Source organism: Sciurus carolinensis, chromosome 12, assembly GCF_902686445.1.
Source record: "Sciurus carolinensis chromosome 12, mSciCar1.2, whole genome shotgun sequence".
NCBI lineage: Eukaryota > Metazoa > Chordata > Mammalia > Rodentia > Sciuridae > Sciurus > Sciurus carolinensis.
In genome coordinates, this window is record NC_062224.1 from 6,881,279 (window position 1) to 6,898,399 (window position 17,121).

The following is a 17,121-nucleotide window of genomic DNA, read 5'->3' on the forward strand; positions in this document are numbered from 1 at the left end:
GCATTATTGCTCATCAATCTCTTGTAACTTACCCTAATGTACACTGTCATCTTTTAAAAGGACAGATCCTATGACAGAGCCTATGACTTCTTAGTACTTGTTGATTGAAGTAAACATATTCTCATTTGGGCAATTTAATATTTCATATGTGAAGTACTCATTGTTGGATGTGGTTTTCTAGGGTTAGCATGTCCTAGGGGTTTCTTTCAGGCACTGATCTAGTGTCCTTGGGAAATAATGAACAAAATAAAAATTATGCCTACAAAACTGAATTATTCTTAATAATACCTACTATAGCTGAGGACTTTTAATGAGTCTGTTAATACTCAATTTTAAATTACAATACAGTCCAACAGAACTATAGACCCTTTCTAGTCAGGAGCACTGAATTACTAACTTTGAACGTCCTACGTCAAGTGGAAAATCTACAATCTCACATTGTCCATAATAGTGAATAGATCATAGGAATACCTTAAAATCATCTCACGTTTCCTAATCCCCTAGTAGCTGAGAACAACTGTGGCTATGTTACGTCAACGTAAGATAAATTAAGTTGTCTCTTCATTACAAAAGCAAGTCATTTAAATTTTCCGTCCCGCTTCCAACCTCCATAGCAAAGGGCGGGCATCACCCATCCCCGGAACTCAAGGGCCCACCACACCTACCCCCAGGCCACCCCAGACTTTGTTCCTTCAGCTTCCCTTCAGCGGACGCCCTAACACCCGGTTCAGCTGCCACCGCATGGGCCTCATACCTTCTCCCAGTCAACTCAGGGAGACCTGGGTTTAGGCTAGCTGGGCCACTGATGTCTTGGCCTTGTGCTGACTATTAGCCACAGTATCGTCAGGAAAATTATTAAGATGAGATTTTTATGGTGTAATCAGTTTACAATTCAGACCAAAGTATGGCCAAAACTCCAAATAAGGTGCTTTGGGAGTGCTGTGGGAAAGTGTTCCCAGCCATGGTGTATATTGGATCGTTTGGGTGGGCTCCTGGACAATACCAGTCCCTGAGTTTACCCTAGCCCACTGTGATTAGAAATTCAGGGTGGAACTCAGACATCAATATTTGCAAATGACCCATGAGGCCATAGATGTATATAGGTAGTGGATACTCCAGTTAGAAGAATCTGGGGAGCCCTCATGGAGGAGCCGTAGGCAACAGGCCTTGGAAGATGTGAACAGGGTGGAAGCTGCATTGCAAAGCCAGGATGGAGAACGGTGCTTAAGACCTTCAGAGGTCAAGGCATTCTGAGCCATCTTCATGCCGATTCCCTAAAACTGTCTGATCAGGATGAGAAAGTGCCACCCAGTTCTAGGTCATATACGTCTTTAAAAGTATGGCCCTCAAACCCTCAGATTTCCTCTGTGATCCTTTTCTTTGGCAGCCAGAGCCAAAGCTACAGAGAATCTGTAAGGAAATTCTTACTACATATCATCTCTAATGCAGGAGAAATCTTTACCTTGTCTTGACATTAGAAAAACACCTGAGACTTTAAGTCAGCGACTAGTCCCAATTCAGAATTATACACGTATCTTAGCGATTATGGCAAACTGTCACAGAGGCCTTCAGCTGTTTTTCCATCTTTACTCTTCCATTAGAGTGGCAGGTATGTTGAGAGGGTCTCATCAACCATGCTGACACAAAGAGCATTCCATATTTAGGAAGCTTAGCAGCAGATTTTATCATTATTGCAAAATGAAATGTTCAAACTGTAAATTCACTTTGGCAAATTAATGGAGAGGACATGGTGACTGCAGGGGTCTCTGGTGGGCCACACTCCTCTGGTGGGTTACACTGAGGAGTAACAGTAAGAGTGCACATGAAGTTTCTGATTCTTTAACACATGTTCCCTGTGAGTGCAGCAGTGGTCCTGATGTCCTTCTGAAGAGTTCTGCTACGTCCCATTCTCTAGTCTTATGACTAATCCAGACAGAGCAGATGTTTCCTCTGATAATGTCTTGTCTTTGCTCCCACAGAAGGTGAATGAAGGGAAATACCGAAGTTACGAGGAATTCAAAGCTGACGCTCAGCTGCTTCTCCACAATACAGTGATTTTCTATGGAGGTTGAATATTTTTTTCTTTTGTGTTCATTTGGAAAATGTCAATTATATTCCATGATGAGAAATGTCTTTTATAAAACATTACATTTAAAAAAGTACCTTCATGGTGTATACATAAGAAATGTTAGAATATAAATTCATGAATGAATGTTGGTGATGTAGCTTATCGAGCTGACTGGCCAAAGGTAAAACAGTAGGACACTAAATGATGAAAGATCATGGTGTTTTATCATTTCTTATGTGTCTGTCTTAGCCGAGAGGCTTTTTGCAAGCACTTTGAGTAAATCTGTTGTTTCCTCATTAATACCCCATTTTTGAAAGGTAAGAGGTTGCTCTATGCCTACAAAATTTGTGGTTATGTTGAATATAAAATAAAAGCTGTCTATTGAATTTTATTTTTCTGCCTCAATCTTACTTAAAATACATATTTTGGTTTGAAATGGCACATGTCCACATCTGAGAAACTGAAAGAACTTGGTGTCTGTACTAATCTTGCTAATTTTGTTTCTGGATGATGATTAAGGTCATACGTATCTTTAATTACAGCAGACAGCGAGCAAGCAGACATCGCGAGGATGTTGTACAAAGACACGTGTCATGAGGTACTCATCATGCCTGATCATTAAACTTGCCATAATCCAAGCACATTTCAGGGTTCTGCTGTTTTTATTTACACTTCCTTATCCATTTCCCTTACATGTAAGCTTATTTTCCTCTTTGACATACATGGGAAATAATGCAAATAGGAAAAAAAAAAAATTTGGCAAAACTTCAAAGAGAAATTCTGGGATTTAGATTTGGTCACTAAGTAACTTTCAACTACCCTTAAGCTGTTGTGAATATTAGTGAAATAATGCAGGTAAATGTATCCCATGTATTGCTGGCTAACAGCAAATGTTACCTCTTTGAATTAAGTATTCATATTTACCTCCCTACTATGCATCAAATGAAATGCATATCTAAGTAAGAGTTTTTGTGTGTGTGGCCTTTCTTATTTGAAATGCTCACCTCTAACTATAATCTTTGCAAAAGTTCATCAGTTCATATAAAAAGTTTTACTTCTTCATTTCAGATATGACTTTTGCTTTTTATTCATTCAGCAATATTTATTGAGTGCCTGCTGTGTGCCAGGTAATGTGGTAGAAGGAATAAAATAATGATCAGGACCCAGGCTTCCTACCAGGGAACTGTCTTCCAAAGATAGAGACTGGAACAAGAAACCGAGTAAACATCCTTCACAAGTTGTGAAAGGAAGGCTGTGAAAGCAGCCAGGGACCAACAGGAGGGTGAACCTGGAAGACCCTTCTAGGAAGTGCCCTTGACAGGAGTAGGGCACAGCGCTGGGTCAGACCCCACCAGCCTCGTAAGGCCTTCCCCTCCGTGTGCCATCTGAGACCATGGGGCTGTTCCAGCAGGAAAGTGACAGGGTCTTCTACTATTACTTACTGAAAATTTTAAAAGCCTAATCGTAAACAATTACATAAGGAACAAAGTTCACGTCTGTTTATGTATGTGAATGAGAATACTGGTTTATGGGAGTGTATTTTGTGTGGCTTAATGTGCATGTGCCTTTTGTAGACTGAAGTAGCTACTTTTCTTTTTCAGCTGGATGAACTACAGCTTTGCAAGAACTGCTTCTATTTATCCAATGCTCGTCCTGACAATTGGTTCTGCTACCCTTGCGTATGTGAAATTTTGTCATTTTACTGAAGTGCATAACATGGTTCTCCAAGGAAGTGTATTGCGGTTTGCTTAAAGAATATCCTTCATGGGCTCAGGAGATAGCTCAGTTGGTAGAGTGCTTGCCTTGCAAGCACTAAGGCCCTGGGTTCGATCCCCAGTACTGCAAAAAAAAAAAAAAAAAAAAAAAAAAAAAAAGAATATCCTTCATAAACATTTTTTATTTCATAGTGCATATGACTTTAATGAGTATGAACTGAAACATAGGGAAAATAATGGATCATTCTTCATTTCACAATCTAAAATGAGGTACTTTGTAAGAGTAGACACCGTGTCCCTTAACAGATGATAAAATGGAGAATGAGAGGTTTGCCTGTCCATTGTAGGATTGTAGGAAGTGTTCTCACCAAGAACATCCAGCATTTGGTGACCCTGGCTTCCAAGGCTGCCTGAGCAGCCAGTCTTCTGAGACACCACTGTCTCAAGCAAACCTGTCACTGTGCATCTTGTGACCTCACATCCTCCCATCTCCCCAGGTGATGCTAATGCTCCTGACCCCGGGGCTTCTCTCTTTGAAGCAAGGTCAGGGCATTCTGTTTGCCACCATTGTTCCCAGGCCCTTTCCGAGAAATAAGGTTTATGTTGCCACCCTTGTGCAATCTGAATTCTGGGTTTTTCTTAAAGGTAAAAAAGATACATTTTGAAAATAATGGATCATACTTGACTAAGAGGTTAAATATTAATGGTGTACTTGCATTTAAACCTAAAATGTTTTACCTTGTTTTCTTTTTTTCAATTTTCAGATACCTAATCATGAGCTGGTTTGGGCTAAAATGAAAGGTTTTGGGTTTTGGCCAGCCAAAGTCATGCAAAAAGAGGACAATCAAGTTGACGTTCGCTTCTTCGGCCACCACCACCAGAGGTAATTTGGGAACAATACCCACTTACCAAGCTGTCCTTTTGAGGCTTGTGGTTTCTCTGTGAGGGACAGTGTGAAGTTTTTCTTTAAATGGAAGAAACAAGATCAGCACATGACAGTGTAACTAGTAATAAGTTCTCTAAATAATATCTGCAGATGGTTTTCAGATGCCCTTTGCTAAATGGCATTCTCGACAGCTGATGCTGTTGATCCTCAGAAGCATATTAGTGCACTGGGGTGAAAGAGTCCTTAGATTCATCTGTTTCACAATATTGTGAAGGCATTAGTGTTTCAACTATCTTCAAGACCCTGTTAAAGCACAGGCAACAGTAATCAGTTTGGGATTAGAAGAACTTGTTGAATGTGTCCTAATGCGTTACGTGTGCCTGGGGATGATGTGCACCTGTGTGTACAACATTCCTTCTGGGAGACGAATATGGCAAAACTTAAATTTGCATATTCATAACGTAAGACTACGTAGACCTCCAAAGTATTAGCATAAGATTATTTTGCGTAATTATCATGTACAAAGTATGCCAAGCATAGGACTATAAAGTTATAATACCACATTCCTGTGAACAAGGATGTTCACATAATTGACCATTGACATTTAGGAAGTCTAAGATATTGTCACATTAATGTTGTCACTAACAGTAACTCACACGCTAAACGTGTGAGTCCAACTGTGGTGACTCTCCCAGGACTCTAGAGATTGATGAGTCGAGTGACACCACAAAAAGAGTCAAGAATTCACAACAAGTTTTTTGGTTCATTTAACACAGATATATTAAAATAAGGGGAAGAGTAAAGAAAAGCAGTTACATTACCTACGACTTACTCTTTGCAAGGATTTAAACCGCAGTCCCCGAGCGTGTCCTGTCACGCCGGATGAGCCGTCACTGTAAGAGAAGCTACAAAGCAAAAGGCCAATTCTCCCCGCCGTGAATTTGTACTTACTTTTCATTTAATTTAAATAGAAGTTAGGTGACAAGAACTTGTGACTACTTTAAATTTCTGTGTTCGTTCATAGATAGGTACACACTGAGCTGACACTGCTGCCAGGGACACTGGTTAAACAGTGACCGTGAAACAGCACAATACACAACGCATGTTTTGGATGAGGACGCGGTGGCGTCACGTGTTTAGCACAGCGTGTGTGCTGGTTTTGAGTTCTCACCAACCAGGGGAAGGAGGCAGTATGCTCGCGGTGGCCGGGCAGTTCCCCCTCGGTTTGTGTCCTGGCTTGGCCACCCTCTGCCCTCCCCGGACACACTCGTCAGCTGAGGCTTGGCGGCGTGCAGACCTCTGCAGCGCCCACCTGGGCAGGTTAGGAGGAAGTGTCTGTGTAAAGGTGCGGGCGTGGTGCCCGGCACGGAGCAGCACTCCCCGGACAGCTCTCGCCGTCCAGCATGCCAGGAAGGGGGTGGTTTGCTTTGGTTTCTTAAAAACTCCATTCCCTACAACACAGATGACTTACGAAAACTGAAACTTCACAGTTCATTGTTAAAGCTACAGTACTGGGTAAGAACGATCTGACAATCAGAATTTTTGACGTATTTTCTTTTTTACTAATTTATAAGCAGCTTTATGATATCTTCCACTATAGATACATTTTCTTAATAACCTGAATTAATTCATGTGTACTATGCAGAGAATACCTTAAAAGAACACCTGAGCCAGTGTTCTCGGGCCCTCTGTATGTCCGCTGAAGAGAGGATTGAAGCACAGAAATGCACTTCTAGGGGCTTTTCTCCCCCAGCCGCTGCCTTCCTGCAAAACTTTACCTAAACAGTTCTGCAGATGGGACTCTAAAGTCTTTACTTTCAGAAAATAAAAGTCCTACAATTTTACCATATATACAATTTCCTTTACTTTTTCTGGATACAATACGACCAATAAAGTATTTGAGGTCAGTGATTTGTAAAGTCATATATTAAAAATTCTATCACATTAGAATATTTGATTTATTAAAAACAAAAATGGAAATTGTATTTATGAATTTTTAATTACTTAAGCAATATACCATGCATCAAAAGGATATGAGTCAGAAGGAGCCAACTGTCCTGAGTTCCAGTGCTGCTTCTTCCTGGAGTGTGCTTGTTGTAAACCTCCAACGTGAAGTCGCCTATCATTGTACTTACACACAAGTCACTTTGGTGGCGAGTTTGTAGAATTTGCAAGTTTTTGTCTGCCAAGTTGAAAAAACAACTGATAAGATCTCACTGTCAGAAGGAGCCTGGATCCTTTGCCACACGCAGCTGAAGGCAGGGATGGCCTGGCCAGGAAGGCAGGTGCAGGAGCGGAGGGAGAACATTTCAGGTTCTTCTGCTGCTGGATCATTGGACCATTTCATTCTGCATTAGGTTCAGAGCATTCGGGACTGACACAAGTGTAGATGGAACCAGCTTAGGTCACACCTCTTTTTGACGCCACCTAAATTGTGGGTGTTTTTTGAATTTTTTATAGATTCAAGAGTATGCCCATGATACTTTGTAAACAACAGGATTGAGTGAAAGAGAATAGAAGTATATTACGAACTGTGCTGAGACTGAATTTAAGAGCAGAAATGAATCAGTTTTATTATATTCAACACATGGTTTAATGTCAGAGGAAAAAATACCCTCATAGGTCATTCCAGGGAGAGCACTGCTTATAACAGAATTCTTCCTCAAAAGCACCACGGCCAGGTGTGGTGGCGCACACCTGTAATCTCTGCAACTTGGGAAGCTGAGGCCGGCCGACGGCAAGTTCAAGGCCAGCCTCAGAAATTTAGTGAGTCCCCAAGGACTTAGCAAGACCCTGTCTCAAAATAAAACATAAAATAAGGGTTGGGAATGTGATTCGGTGGGCTCAATTCTTAGTACCAAAAAGAAGAAGAAGGAAAAAAAAGCACATTAAAAAAGAGAACAAGAACCCTTTTGCTGATTGACTAGTATGTAATAGGAGCTCCAAAAATATTCATTGAGTAAATCTGATACTAATTCAAAATCCAGTGGCAAGGAGCTCCAGGAGCACAATTGTGTTCTGCATTAAAGTTTAGAGCTTTTCAAAGTCTAATGTGCTTTAAGGTTTTTAACAAAGCACTTACACCAGGTGAGGCAGTGTGATGTGATGTATATAAAGAATATTGAAATTCAACAATTTTAACTATCCTCAGTATCTAACAGTATAACCTATTCATATTTTAAAAGTGCTTTTAGATTACAAAGCATGCAGCTTTGCTCGTACAAACCCATTAGAAGTCTTTCTTCATGGCCGCGGCAAGTGCGGCCATCACTCTGCGAGGGACTCCCTCAGAAGGGCCCTTATTTCTGGAACTCCATCCTTAGAGGCCTAGAATGAAAATGGCGACCTTTACATTCATAGAAGGAGACATCTAGAGCAGAACGCTGAGAAGAGCAAGCCTCTGTGCTCGCAGTACATGTCCCAGCTTGTACTGGACCTAGAAGACACCTGGTGGGCACGCAGGCATCCAGGGCTTCCTGTCTCCTACCACGTGTCTGGGGTGCTCCCTCATGTTGCCCATTCATCATGCAAGATGGAGCCCCAATCAGAGGTTCTGACCTCACAGGCAGGCGGCAGCCTCTCCCTCCCCCATACCTTCCCCTCCTGCTGCACTGTATCGTTTCTTGCTCTTTCCAGCAAGAACGTAGGCTCCTTAAAGACAGAGACAGTAGAAGAAATGCCATCCCAGTCACCAGCAGACTCCGAACCTCTTTGGACTCCTGTCACTAGTTAATGGTTTACCCTTAACTTCCTGTGGGCAGTATCTCTGGCTCTCCAGTGAGGCACAGAACCCACTGTTGGCAGACCCCTTGGTTCCTCCTCCACATGGGGCCCACCCTGGTGCACAGTGAACCTCTTGGATTGACACCACATTCAACATGGATAGTAATTTAAGTCCAGGCAAGAAAATTTTTCTTGAGTTTTGAGCATTCTTCCCAAAAGAACCCAATATGGTTTTTCATTCTGTAGTTTGCCATCTATATTACACATAATTCAGAGGCACTTCAAATTGTGTTCATGGCCAAGTACATTGTTGGTAAGTAATATACACACTTCTCCATTTGTCAGTTGATTCCTAGTGCATAGGGGCACAGCACAAATGGCTGAGTAATACTTCTTAGATCTGTTGTCCCATGTGGACCCGTGGGTAGCTCATGAAACTTTCTGGGCATTTTCAGATGATTCTGTAGTGCTAATCTGAAAACAGCTGCATGGGTCCTACTAGCTTACAGTATTAAAAATAGGAAGAGACAGCTTTTTAAAAGGGTCTGTGAAGAAGGTGCGTGCAAACCATGCCGAGCTAAGCTAACAGTGGGTGGTTGGGAGACGTTCGTGAATCACTCTGATTCTGATAACTGATGAATGAGAACAAAAAGGAAATGACCTCCTGCTTCATACGCGGAAGAGTCTCTCAGCCCTGGCTCACGACCTCCGCGGCCTGTGGCTGGCCAGTGTGCTCCACAGGAGGCAGTCCCCACGGTCCCCAGGTCTCCTCGCGCTGTCCCTTCTGGGCATTTCTAACCACACCTACTTTCAAATGCTGTTTGAAGGGCTTGGATTCCTTCTGAAAACATTCAGGACATCACAGTCAACGTCCATCGGCTGCACGTTAAGCGCAGCATGGGCTGGAAAAAGGCCTGCGATGAGCTGGAGCTGCATCAGCGTTTCCTGCGTGAAGGAAGATTCTGGAAGTCTAAGAATGAGGACCGGGGCGAAGAAGAGGCGGAATCCAGCATCTCCTCTACCAGTAACGAGCAGGTGGGTGGGGCCTGGGCGGGCTGCAGGCTCCTCCTTCCTTCTGCACGCGGGCAGCTCTGTGCACGCCTCACTGCGGTGAACAGCTTTTGACACTTTTCTTCCCTTTCACACGAACATTCATAAAGTGCTCTGCACCAGCGAAACAGAACAAGTTCAAATAAACAGACGGACACACCCATCGGCCACCTTGACCTGAGCCGGGCATGACGGGAGCAGCACACTGCCCATCCTCGCTGCCCATCCTCGCTGCCCATCCTCGGGGCACCTGACAGCCCTCAGCGGGTGGAGAGCGGGGGCAGAGGTGGATGTGCCTGTCCCCTGCAGGGGCCAGGCAGGTGTCTTTAACAGAGGAAGTCTAGCGTCTGGATTAATGTGCTGTTCCTTTTGTAATGCCCACAGCTGAAGGTCACTCAAGAACCGAGGGCAAAGAAAGGACGGCGTAATCAAAGCGTGGAGCCCAAAAAGGAAGTAAGTGGCCCATCCAGGCGCAAATTAAAAAGGAACTTTCCAAAATGTGTTCAGGACAGTCACTCCTGGTGGATGTGCGTCAACTCCTTAGTTACAGGCCCAGGCTTCTGCCTCCCTCACTGTCCCCTGCCACCAGACTGGCACACGCCCACTCAGAGCCCCATTCTCAGAGTAGCCTGAGCTGTGTTGCTAAGTGGGAGGGGCACTGCCGCTCGTCCTGGGACCCTGAGGGCTCTTCACAGCGTGCTTAGAGACAAAGCGTGCGTCCAGGAGGTCGGATGCAACAGTTCAAAATAGGAGACTGTAGCGAAGCTCGGAATTTTTAAATTATTAACTATTTTAATATTTTGAAGCTGTGTAAGTCTAGGTATATTCCAACCACATAGTCAGTGAGAAGTGGTTTAGGATTTTGGAAAATTTATTAATCTAATCCAAAGAAGTGATCGTAAGTTGGTAATGATTTTACATCTTATATGACAAATTTTTTTGTTTATTTTAAAAGCAAGATGCATAGTGCTTATATAATACAATTTTAAATGATGTTTATTTTAGAATTATTATAGCTATTAACTGCATTTTTTAAACTGTGGTAAAATACACTTAACAAGATACCTTCTTATTACATGTTTAACAGAAGCTTATTAGCTACATAGATCACTGATTTTTATCATCGTAGAGTTGTTCTTGAACTAGCGAATTATCTAGCCCTGTTTTACATCTGAAGATTTTCTTCACCCTTTAGGAACCAGAGCCTGAGACAGAAGCAGTAAGTTCTAGCCAGGAAATTCCCACGATGCCTCAGCCAATCGAGAGAGTATCGGTGTCAACTCAGACCAAGAAGTTAAGTGCCTCTTCCCCAAGGATGCTGCATCGAAGTACCCAGACCACCAGTGACGGCGTCTGCCAGAGCATGTGCCACGACAAATACACCAAAATTTTCAATGACTTTAAAGACCGGATGAAGTCGGACCACAAGCGAGAGACTGAAAGAGTTGTCCGCGAAGCTCTGGAAAAGGTAACGCCCCTGGGCCAAGACCAGGCCTTTCCCACAGTGGCTCTTAAAACTGGTGGTGCACCAGCATCCTTTACAGTATTTTAATTAGTAATAACTGTCTCGCCCAACTCATTCACACACCTTAGTGAACCAAGGGGAGAGGCACATATTTCAGTAGAAACCGCGTGTTGAGTTTTAAATGCAGATGGTCGATGTAAAGCACCGTGGCTAACTTCTCTTTCAGTTGCGTTCTGAAATGGAAGAAGAAAAAAGACAAGCTGTAAATAAGGCTGTAGCCAACATGCAGGGTGAGATGGACAGAAAATGTAAGCAAGTAAAGGAAAAGTGTAAAGAAGAATTTGTAGAAGAAATCAAGAAGCTAGCAACACAGCACAAACAACTGATTTCTCAGACCAAGAAGAAGCAGTGGGTAAATAGCACCTTTTTTTTTTTAAAGAATCTTATTTCTGAAAATGTGCTGCAGGTTTGACAAAGACAAACTCAGAAATGCATACGTGGCGTATGCAGAAACTATTAATGAAATAAGATCGGCTATGAAAGTATTGACTTTAATTTTAAAGTTTTTATTGAAAGTCCTGCCATCTCTCAACTGCAGAGCCCACATCACAGAGGCCTGCTCAGGGCCATTTTGTGAAACTGAGATCACAATACGCTAGTACATAACATGTTGAGTACAGTTAGCTTACGTCACCTTTGCATCTATGCAAGTATTTTGTTAGGGCAAATGGCCTGGCCCTGACTTTGACCGGGTGACTTCTAATACACAGTATCCAAATTGTGAAATTGTGCATGTAAGTATCACAGCAATAGAGATTTTCAGATCACCCTGCCATTTACACATTAGATTTTTTTTAAAAAAAGAAAGTAATTTTTTTCTCTTTATAGTAATAGTATCTTATTGGTCTCTAGCTACTCCCTTAAGCCTGACCGCAAGTGTCACTTGTAAGTCTTCCCTTGCTGGGGAGGAAGCTCCAGAAGGCACCTGTTCTCTTCCCACACCCCACAACGCTCAGCGCACCGGGGGAAAAGTGGGTCCCAAGAGCTCGGGATGTGCTTTCAGCTTTAATGACTGTATGTGTGGTGTTTTATGATAGTTTATTTTTAATTCTTCATCTTATTCAACCTGCATTATTCATTGTAAATAAACTTTCCATTAAAGAAGTGAACATTTAAAAAGTCATGATAAAGATTCGGCAAGAAGGAAAAGGGAAATGGCATATAATTCAGATGACTGTGTAGAGATAACTTGTTGGGAAAGACTGGTGAACACTGAAGTAAATACCACCAGGCGGGGAATTAAGGTGTGCTCGAGATAACAACAGAACAGGAGGCCCAGAGAGCAGGGCTGTAGCGAGCACGTCTTCATGCAGGCCGAAAACAGGAGAGTAGACACTAGTCATGAAAAGAAATCCCCATGAGTCCACAAAAGACTCAGAGGAATGGGAAGAGGAGGCTCAGTAAGGAATTAGGATACTGCCCCCCTTTCTTTAGCATTTCGCCATTTGTAAAACAGCTGAAGTTGGTATTAGTACTTTTTTTAAAGATGAGGCATCGAGGCTCAGGACATTATAGTGACCTTAAAACCAAGTCAGTAGAGCTGGAACTCCAGTCCGAGCTTTTCTGCTCATCACATTGTGTCTTACATTACTGTAAGAAATAGAACAGGCTCACGGGACAGAAAGCACGTGGGTGTGCCAGATGCACAAGAGGGGCGTTCAGATGAGACGCGTGACCGTCGCGGAATCTTCAGAGGCAGAGATGCAGAGCGAATGCCCAAGCAAATGAGATAGGAGGACACGTGGGAGGCAGGGGAGGGCCAGTGCTGTCTGAAGGGCTGTGTAGAGGTGAGCCAGGATGGAAGGTAAGCACCCAGACTGACGCCCCATGGCCAGTCAGTGGCACAGGTCCAAATTCTAATCCCGAACCGTCTGACTCATCCAGGTGGTTTCTGAAGTTAAATATGCTCTATCTTTCTAAGAACATCTTGATGAAGTTGCAGCTGCTGACATAACAAGATCACAAAGTGTCTCAAAATATTAACAGATATAAAGCACAAAATACATCATCAAAGCCAGGCATAGTGGCACATGCCTGTAATCCCAGTGACTCAGGAGGCTGAGGCAGAAGGATGGCAAGTTCAAGGTCAACCTCAGCAGTTTATCAAGACCCTGTCTCAAAGTAAAGTAGGGCTGGGGATATAGCTCAGTGGTAAAGTGCTTCTAGGCTCAATCCCCAGTATTAAAAAATAAATACACACTCAAGAACAAAGAGGGTAGAGGTTTTACGACCTAACGTGGGCTCTTCTCCCAGAACCCTCACTGACCCCCCAAACCCGCACCGACTGGTGTGTGTGCGTGTATGGATCTCGCCACGGAGCCTGCGTGTCTCTGCAGACGCACCGGCAAGGTTTCTATCTAAGCTGGCGGTCCTCTTCCAGGCCCTTGCTGCTGCTCCTCATCAGGGCAACGTGAACCTGAGGCCTGTAGACCTGGGCTCTTCCCCTCACTTTCTTCCCCCACACGGAAGAGTCCAGCCTCCATGCTGTGAGCGCTTGGTGCTCCACATGGTTGGGGACATGGCTGTGCCCTGTAGGACGTCCAGCAGCCTCCTGGGCCTCGCCCCACCCATGCCTCCCCGCAGAGTTACGGCAGTTGAGAGGGTCTCCAGGGCTGGGGATGGAGCCCGGGGTGCAGCCCTTGCCTGGCCTGCTGGAGGCTCTGGGTTTGATCATAACACCCCCACCCCCCACCCCCCAAAGAAAAATGCCCCAGACATTGTCAAGTGAGACCAAGACTGAGACTTGATGGCTGGATTCAGGTCACGTGTGACCTTGATTAAAGAGTACTCGGTGGCGCGAGGGGTGAGAGACAGCGTCGGATAGAGTGGAAAACCGGAAGAGCAGGACTGGAACCAAAGCTCAGGCAGTTCTCGTGGAGTTTGGGAGGAGCCGAGTAGTAGGTTGTAGCAGGACAGGGACGCGAGGGCAGAAGTTTTAGGGAAAAGGTCATAGCCCCGTGTCCCGGCGGCAGCAGCCCTGCAGACACACGCAGAGCTGATGCCGGCGGTGAGCTGGAGCCTGCTGGCCCCGGCCTGGGCATCGGCCCCGCGTCCCCTTCCCATCGGTGCTGGGACACACTCCAGTCCCCGCCCCCTGGCGACGCGCGGCTGGAGTTTGAGCCAGACGGAGCCCTAAGCGCAGTTTAAGGGCCTGCGGTCTCGCACGTTCCCCAGCCCGGGCCTCACGTGTCCCTTGTTCCGTCTGCAGTGCTACAACTGTGAGGAGGAGGCCATGTACCACTGCTGCTGGAACACCTCCTACTGCTCCATCAAGTGCCAGCAGGAGCACTGGCACGCAGAACACAAGCGCACCTGTCGCCGGAAGAGATGAAGCCGGCCCGCGCCGGCCACTCCTCAGACACAGCGGTTTTTGTTTCCAAGAAGCCAAAATTGTTTAGAATTTGCTTCCCATTTTGCACCAGCCTTTAAACACTTTTCGTGAAGAAATTTTGCACAGTAGTTTAAATCTTTTGTTAACGCTCCTCCGGAGTTTTTCAGGGGGTTAAAGTAACATCAGTGGAGGGTATTATTTTAAATGAATTTTAATTGAGAATATGTTGCATTTTCAGCAAATTTTAAAACATTTTTAGGTTTTACAGAGATTTTAACCTTTAAACAACAGATCTTTAAAAAAAAAACCACAGGTGAATACAAGTGAGTTTAACAAAGAAACATTTAGAGTAGGTCTGAATGTAAGAACTACAGAACTGTTTCAGAAATAAAACATACTACCTTGATGTGACATTTGTTTCTTAACCTTGTTGAGCTGGTTTTGTTCAGCTTGATTTACTGTTCAAAGGCATTATCTGTTGGTTATGCCAGTGGGTATATGATTAAATTTAGGGAACAGGGTTGACACAGCAGGGCTAGTCCTGCGTATTTTTTCTTAAATATTTCCCAATTGTGTTTTTCATTATTTCTTTTCAATATATAACTTTTATAACAAATTATTAGCTTTGATCTTGTAGTTTAAAATTGCAGGGAACTGGGGTAATCTTTTACTGAGCTGGATCTTAGAGAAAATGAATATTTAAATTTTAAAGTTTGCACATTTCATCTTTGTCCTAACATGAGTGCTTGTAACAAATAAACAAAAATAAAAAGCCAAAAACTACCTTTATCCATACGTGAATCATAGATGAGGCATACGATTTCCTTCGCACTTCCTGCCCTCCCCAGTACCGTCCTAACTGCCTGTTATCTGGTGTCACCTCGTGTAAGTTAACAAGGGAGAGAAAGCACTTAGTTTCACAGAAGCCTAAGTCATGTTTGTGGTAGTGGGCCGCTGCCTGCTAATGGACTCAGCACTGTATACAGAACGAAGAATAATGCATGTTCATTTTCTTGTATTAAAGATGCCGTGATTTGTAAAAAGTCTGTATTTTGCGGAATGTCTGGATTAAGAAGCATTACCAATAGGAATGGATCGATAGTTGAATAATGATTTTTTTATACATAGATATATAAAATACAGCCAGGAAAACTTAAATTACTTTTCTTTAAAAAAAAAATCTCAATTTATGTTCTTTTCCAAGACTGATCTTAGACCAAGTCAAATTCCCATTTATCATTTAGCTATTTTTTGAGGTTAGAGAAATAATTTGTAAATATTTATTTAGACCTTTGATATTTATTAAAGCAATTACTCACGATGGAAGTGAAAGGATCTGGAGAAAAGCCTTTTAAAAAGTTTCCTCCAGGTTGGTCAGGGTCACTCTAAAGATGGAAACGTCAGCTGGCCTTCTGTGAAATAGCCATCCAGCCCCGTGCTGTCGCGGATGGTGGTGACACAAGGTAATCGAGGAACTACTGCCACATGGTGCACAGGACTCGTGCGAACCCCTCGGTAGCCCCGCTGCGTGCGATGGACTTGCGCCGCGCAGCACCCGCGCCCCGGTTCCCTCCCCATTGCTGTGTATGGCCGGTGTCTCCACAGCGCGGACGGAGATGGCATAACCAAGCACGCTTACCCTTCCTCGGTTGGTTTTCAAGTTTTGAGACTTCGATCCACCCCTATGAGAGCAAGTTATTGTGGAAATATTTTTGGTGTAAGATCATTCCAGAGTATGTAATATTTAACTGATAGCTGCATGAACGTGAGATTCGTGTTACTTTGGCTTTTTTGTCTCTGTTGACACGGTTGCACATTTCCAAGTTACTACAGTGTGAAAACTGTGTGTTTAAAAAAAAAAAAAAAAACAAAATCAAAAAAAGATTGTGGCCTGGTTTTGTAAAAGTTTTAGGTAAAATTACAATTGATTGTTTTAGGAATCATTATTAAAAATTTTCTGCAAATCATAAAGCTATATCAAGGTGTTGAGCTTAGCCACTATGCACATTGTAATTACTCATCGTGGCTGTCCAGTTCTATGACGCATTCTGGCATTTCGTAAGCTGCTCTGATAGCAATATATAGATTCATTTAATGTGTTAACATTGGTTAATAAATGTATTTAAAAAAACAACAACTGGCTTTAATAAGTTGATTTAGTCCAGACCCCAGTGCCGAACCTGACACGCCGTCCGCGTGTTGACCGGACGCGGCGGGCCTATTGACTCTCCTTCGTTGATGAGCTGGACACTCGATTGAGTTTTCTTTGACCAGTTCTCCCAGGGGCAGGAGAGGCCAAGCAGCGCGCGTTGGTGACAGTGCTGACAGTGTGTGAGCCCGAAAAGCGCCGCGCCTCTCGGCGCGCTCTCTGCCGCCTTTGTCGACTGGCCGGGGTGGCAGGCATGAGTTTGCAGTGGGAGGTTCTCCGTCCAGGTGTCAGAAGACGACCTCTCAGCGTGCCTCAGCTCGGCTCAGATGGCTCGGGTCCGCGTACCGCAGCACCGCTTTCTGCGGGGACGTGGGGTTCCAACTGGAATACCGGGGTATTCTGTCACCCTCACTTTACTGTCTTGTTTATTTCTTTGCTCGATCCATTTTCCTAAATAACACACTTCCTGGTCCTCATTTGAAAATTCCTGTGAGATACCAACTCTCTCTCTGGACCTTAGCGTAATAGTTGTGTTCACAATCGCTTTTCCCATTTTAAAAAATACTCTCACAAGCATAAACCCACATCCACGCGAGACTCACTAAAGCAGAGTTTGACCCCAGGCTAAGGAGAGACGTGGAGTGACAGTGACAGGCAGATCAGACTGGACGGTG

The 17,121-nt window shown here is 43.9% G+C and overlaps 1 protein-coding gene across 12 annotated transcripts in view; it reads left to right on the plus strand.

The window, feature by feature from the left end:
* Positions 1-14,651, plus strand: part of Zmynd11 (zinc finger MYND-type containing 11) — an 85,824-nt gene extending 71,173 nt beyond the window's left edge. For 9 of the 12 annotated variants that reach the window (XM_047520091.1, XM_047520090.1, XM_047520089.1 and 6 more), the window contains 9 exons: positions 1,980-2,067; positions 2,611-2,666; positions 3,670-3,747; positions 4,548-4,666; positions 9,220-9,427; positions 9,827-9,895; positions 10,638-10,910; positions 11,134-11,319; positions 14,176-14,651. In XM_047520091.1, the coding sequence (XP_047376047.1) occupies positions 1,980-2,067; positions 2,611-2,666; positions 3,670-3,747; positions 4,548-4,666; positions 9,220-9,427; positions 9,827-9,895; positions 10,638-10,910; positions 11,134-11,319; positions 14,176-14,298 (1,200 nt within the window). In that variant the 3' untranslated portion in view covers positions 14,299-14,651. The remainder of the gene's footprint in view (positions 1-1,979; positions 2,068-2,610; positions 2,667-3,669; positions 3,748-4,547; positions 4,667-9,219; positions 9,428-9,826; positions 9,896-10,637; positions 10,911-11,133; positions 11,320-14,175) is intronic. The other 3 variants (XM_047520092.1, XM_047520094.1, XM_047520098.1) reach the window with 1 other exon arrangement.
* The last annotated feature ends 2,470 nt before the right edge of the window (positions 14,652-17,121 follow it).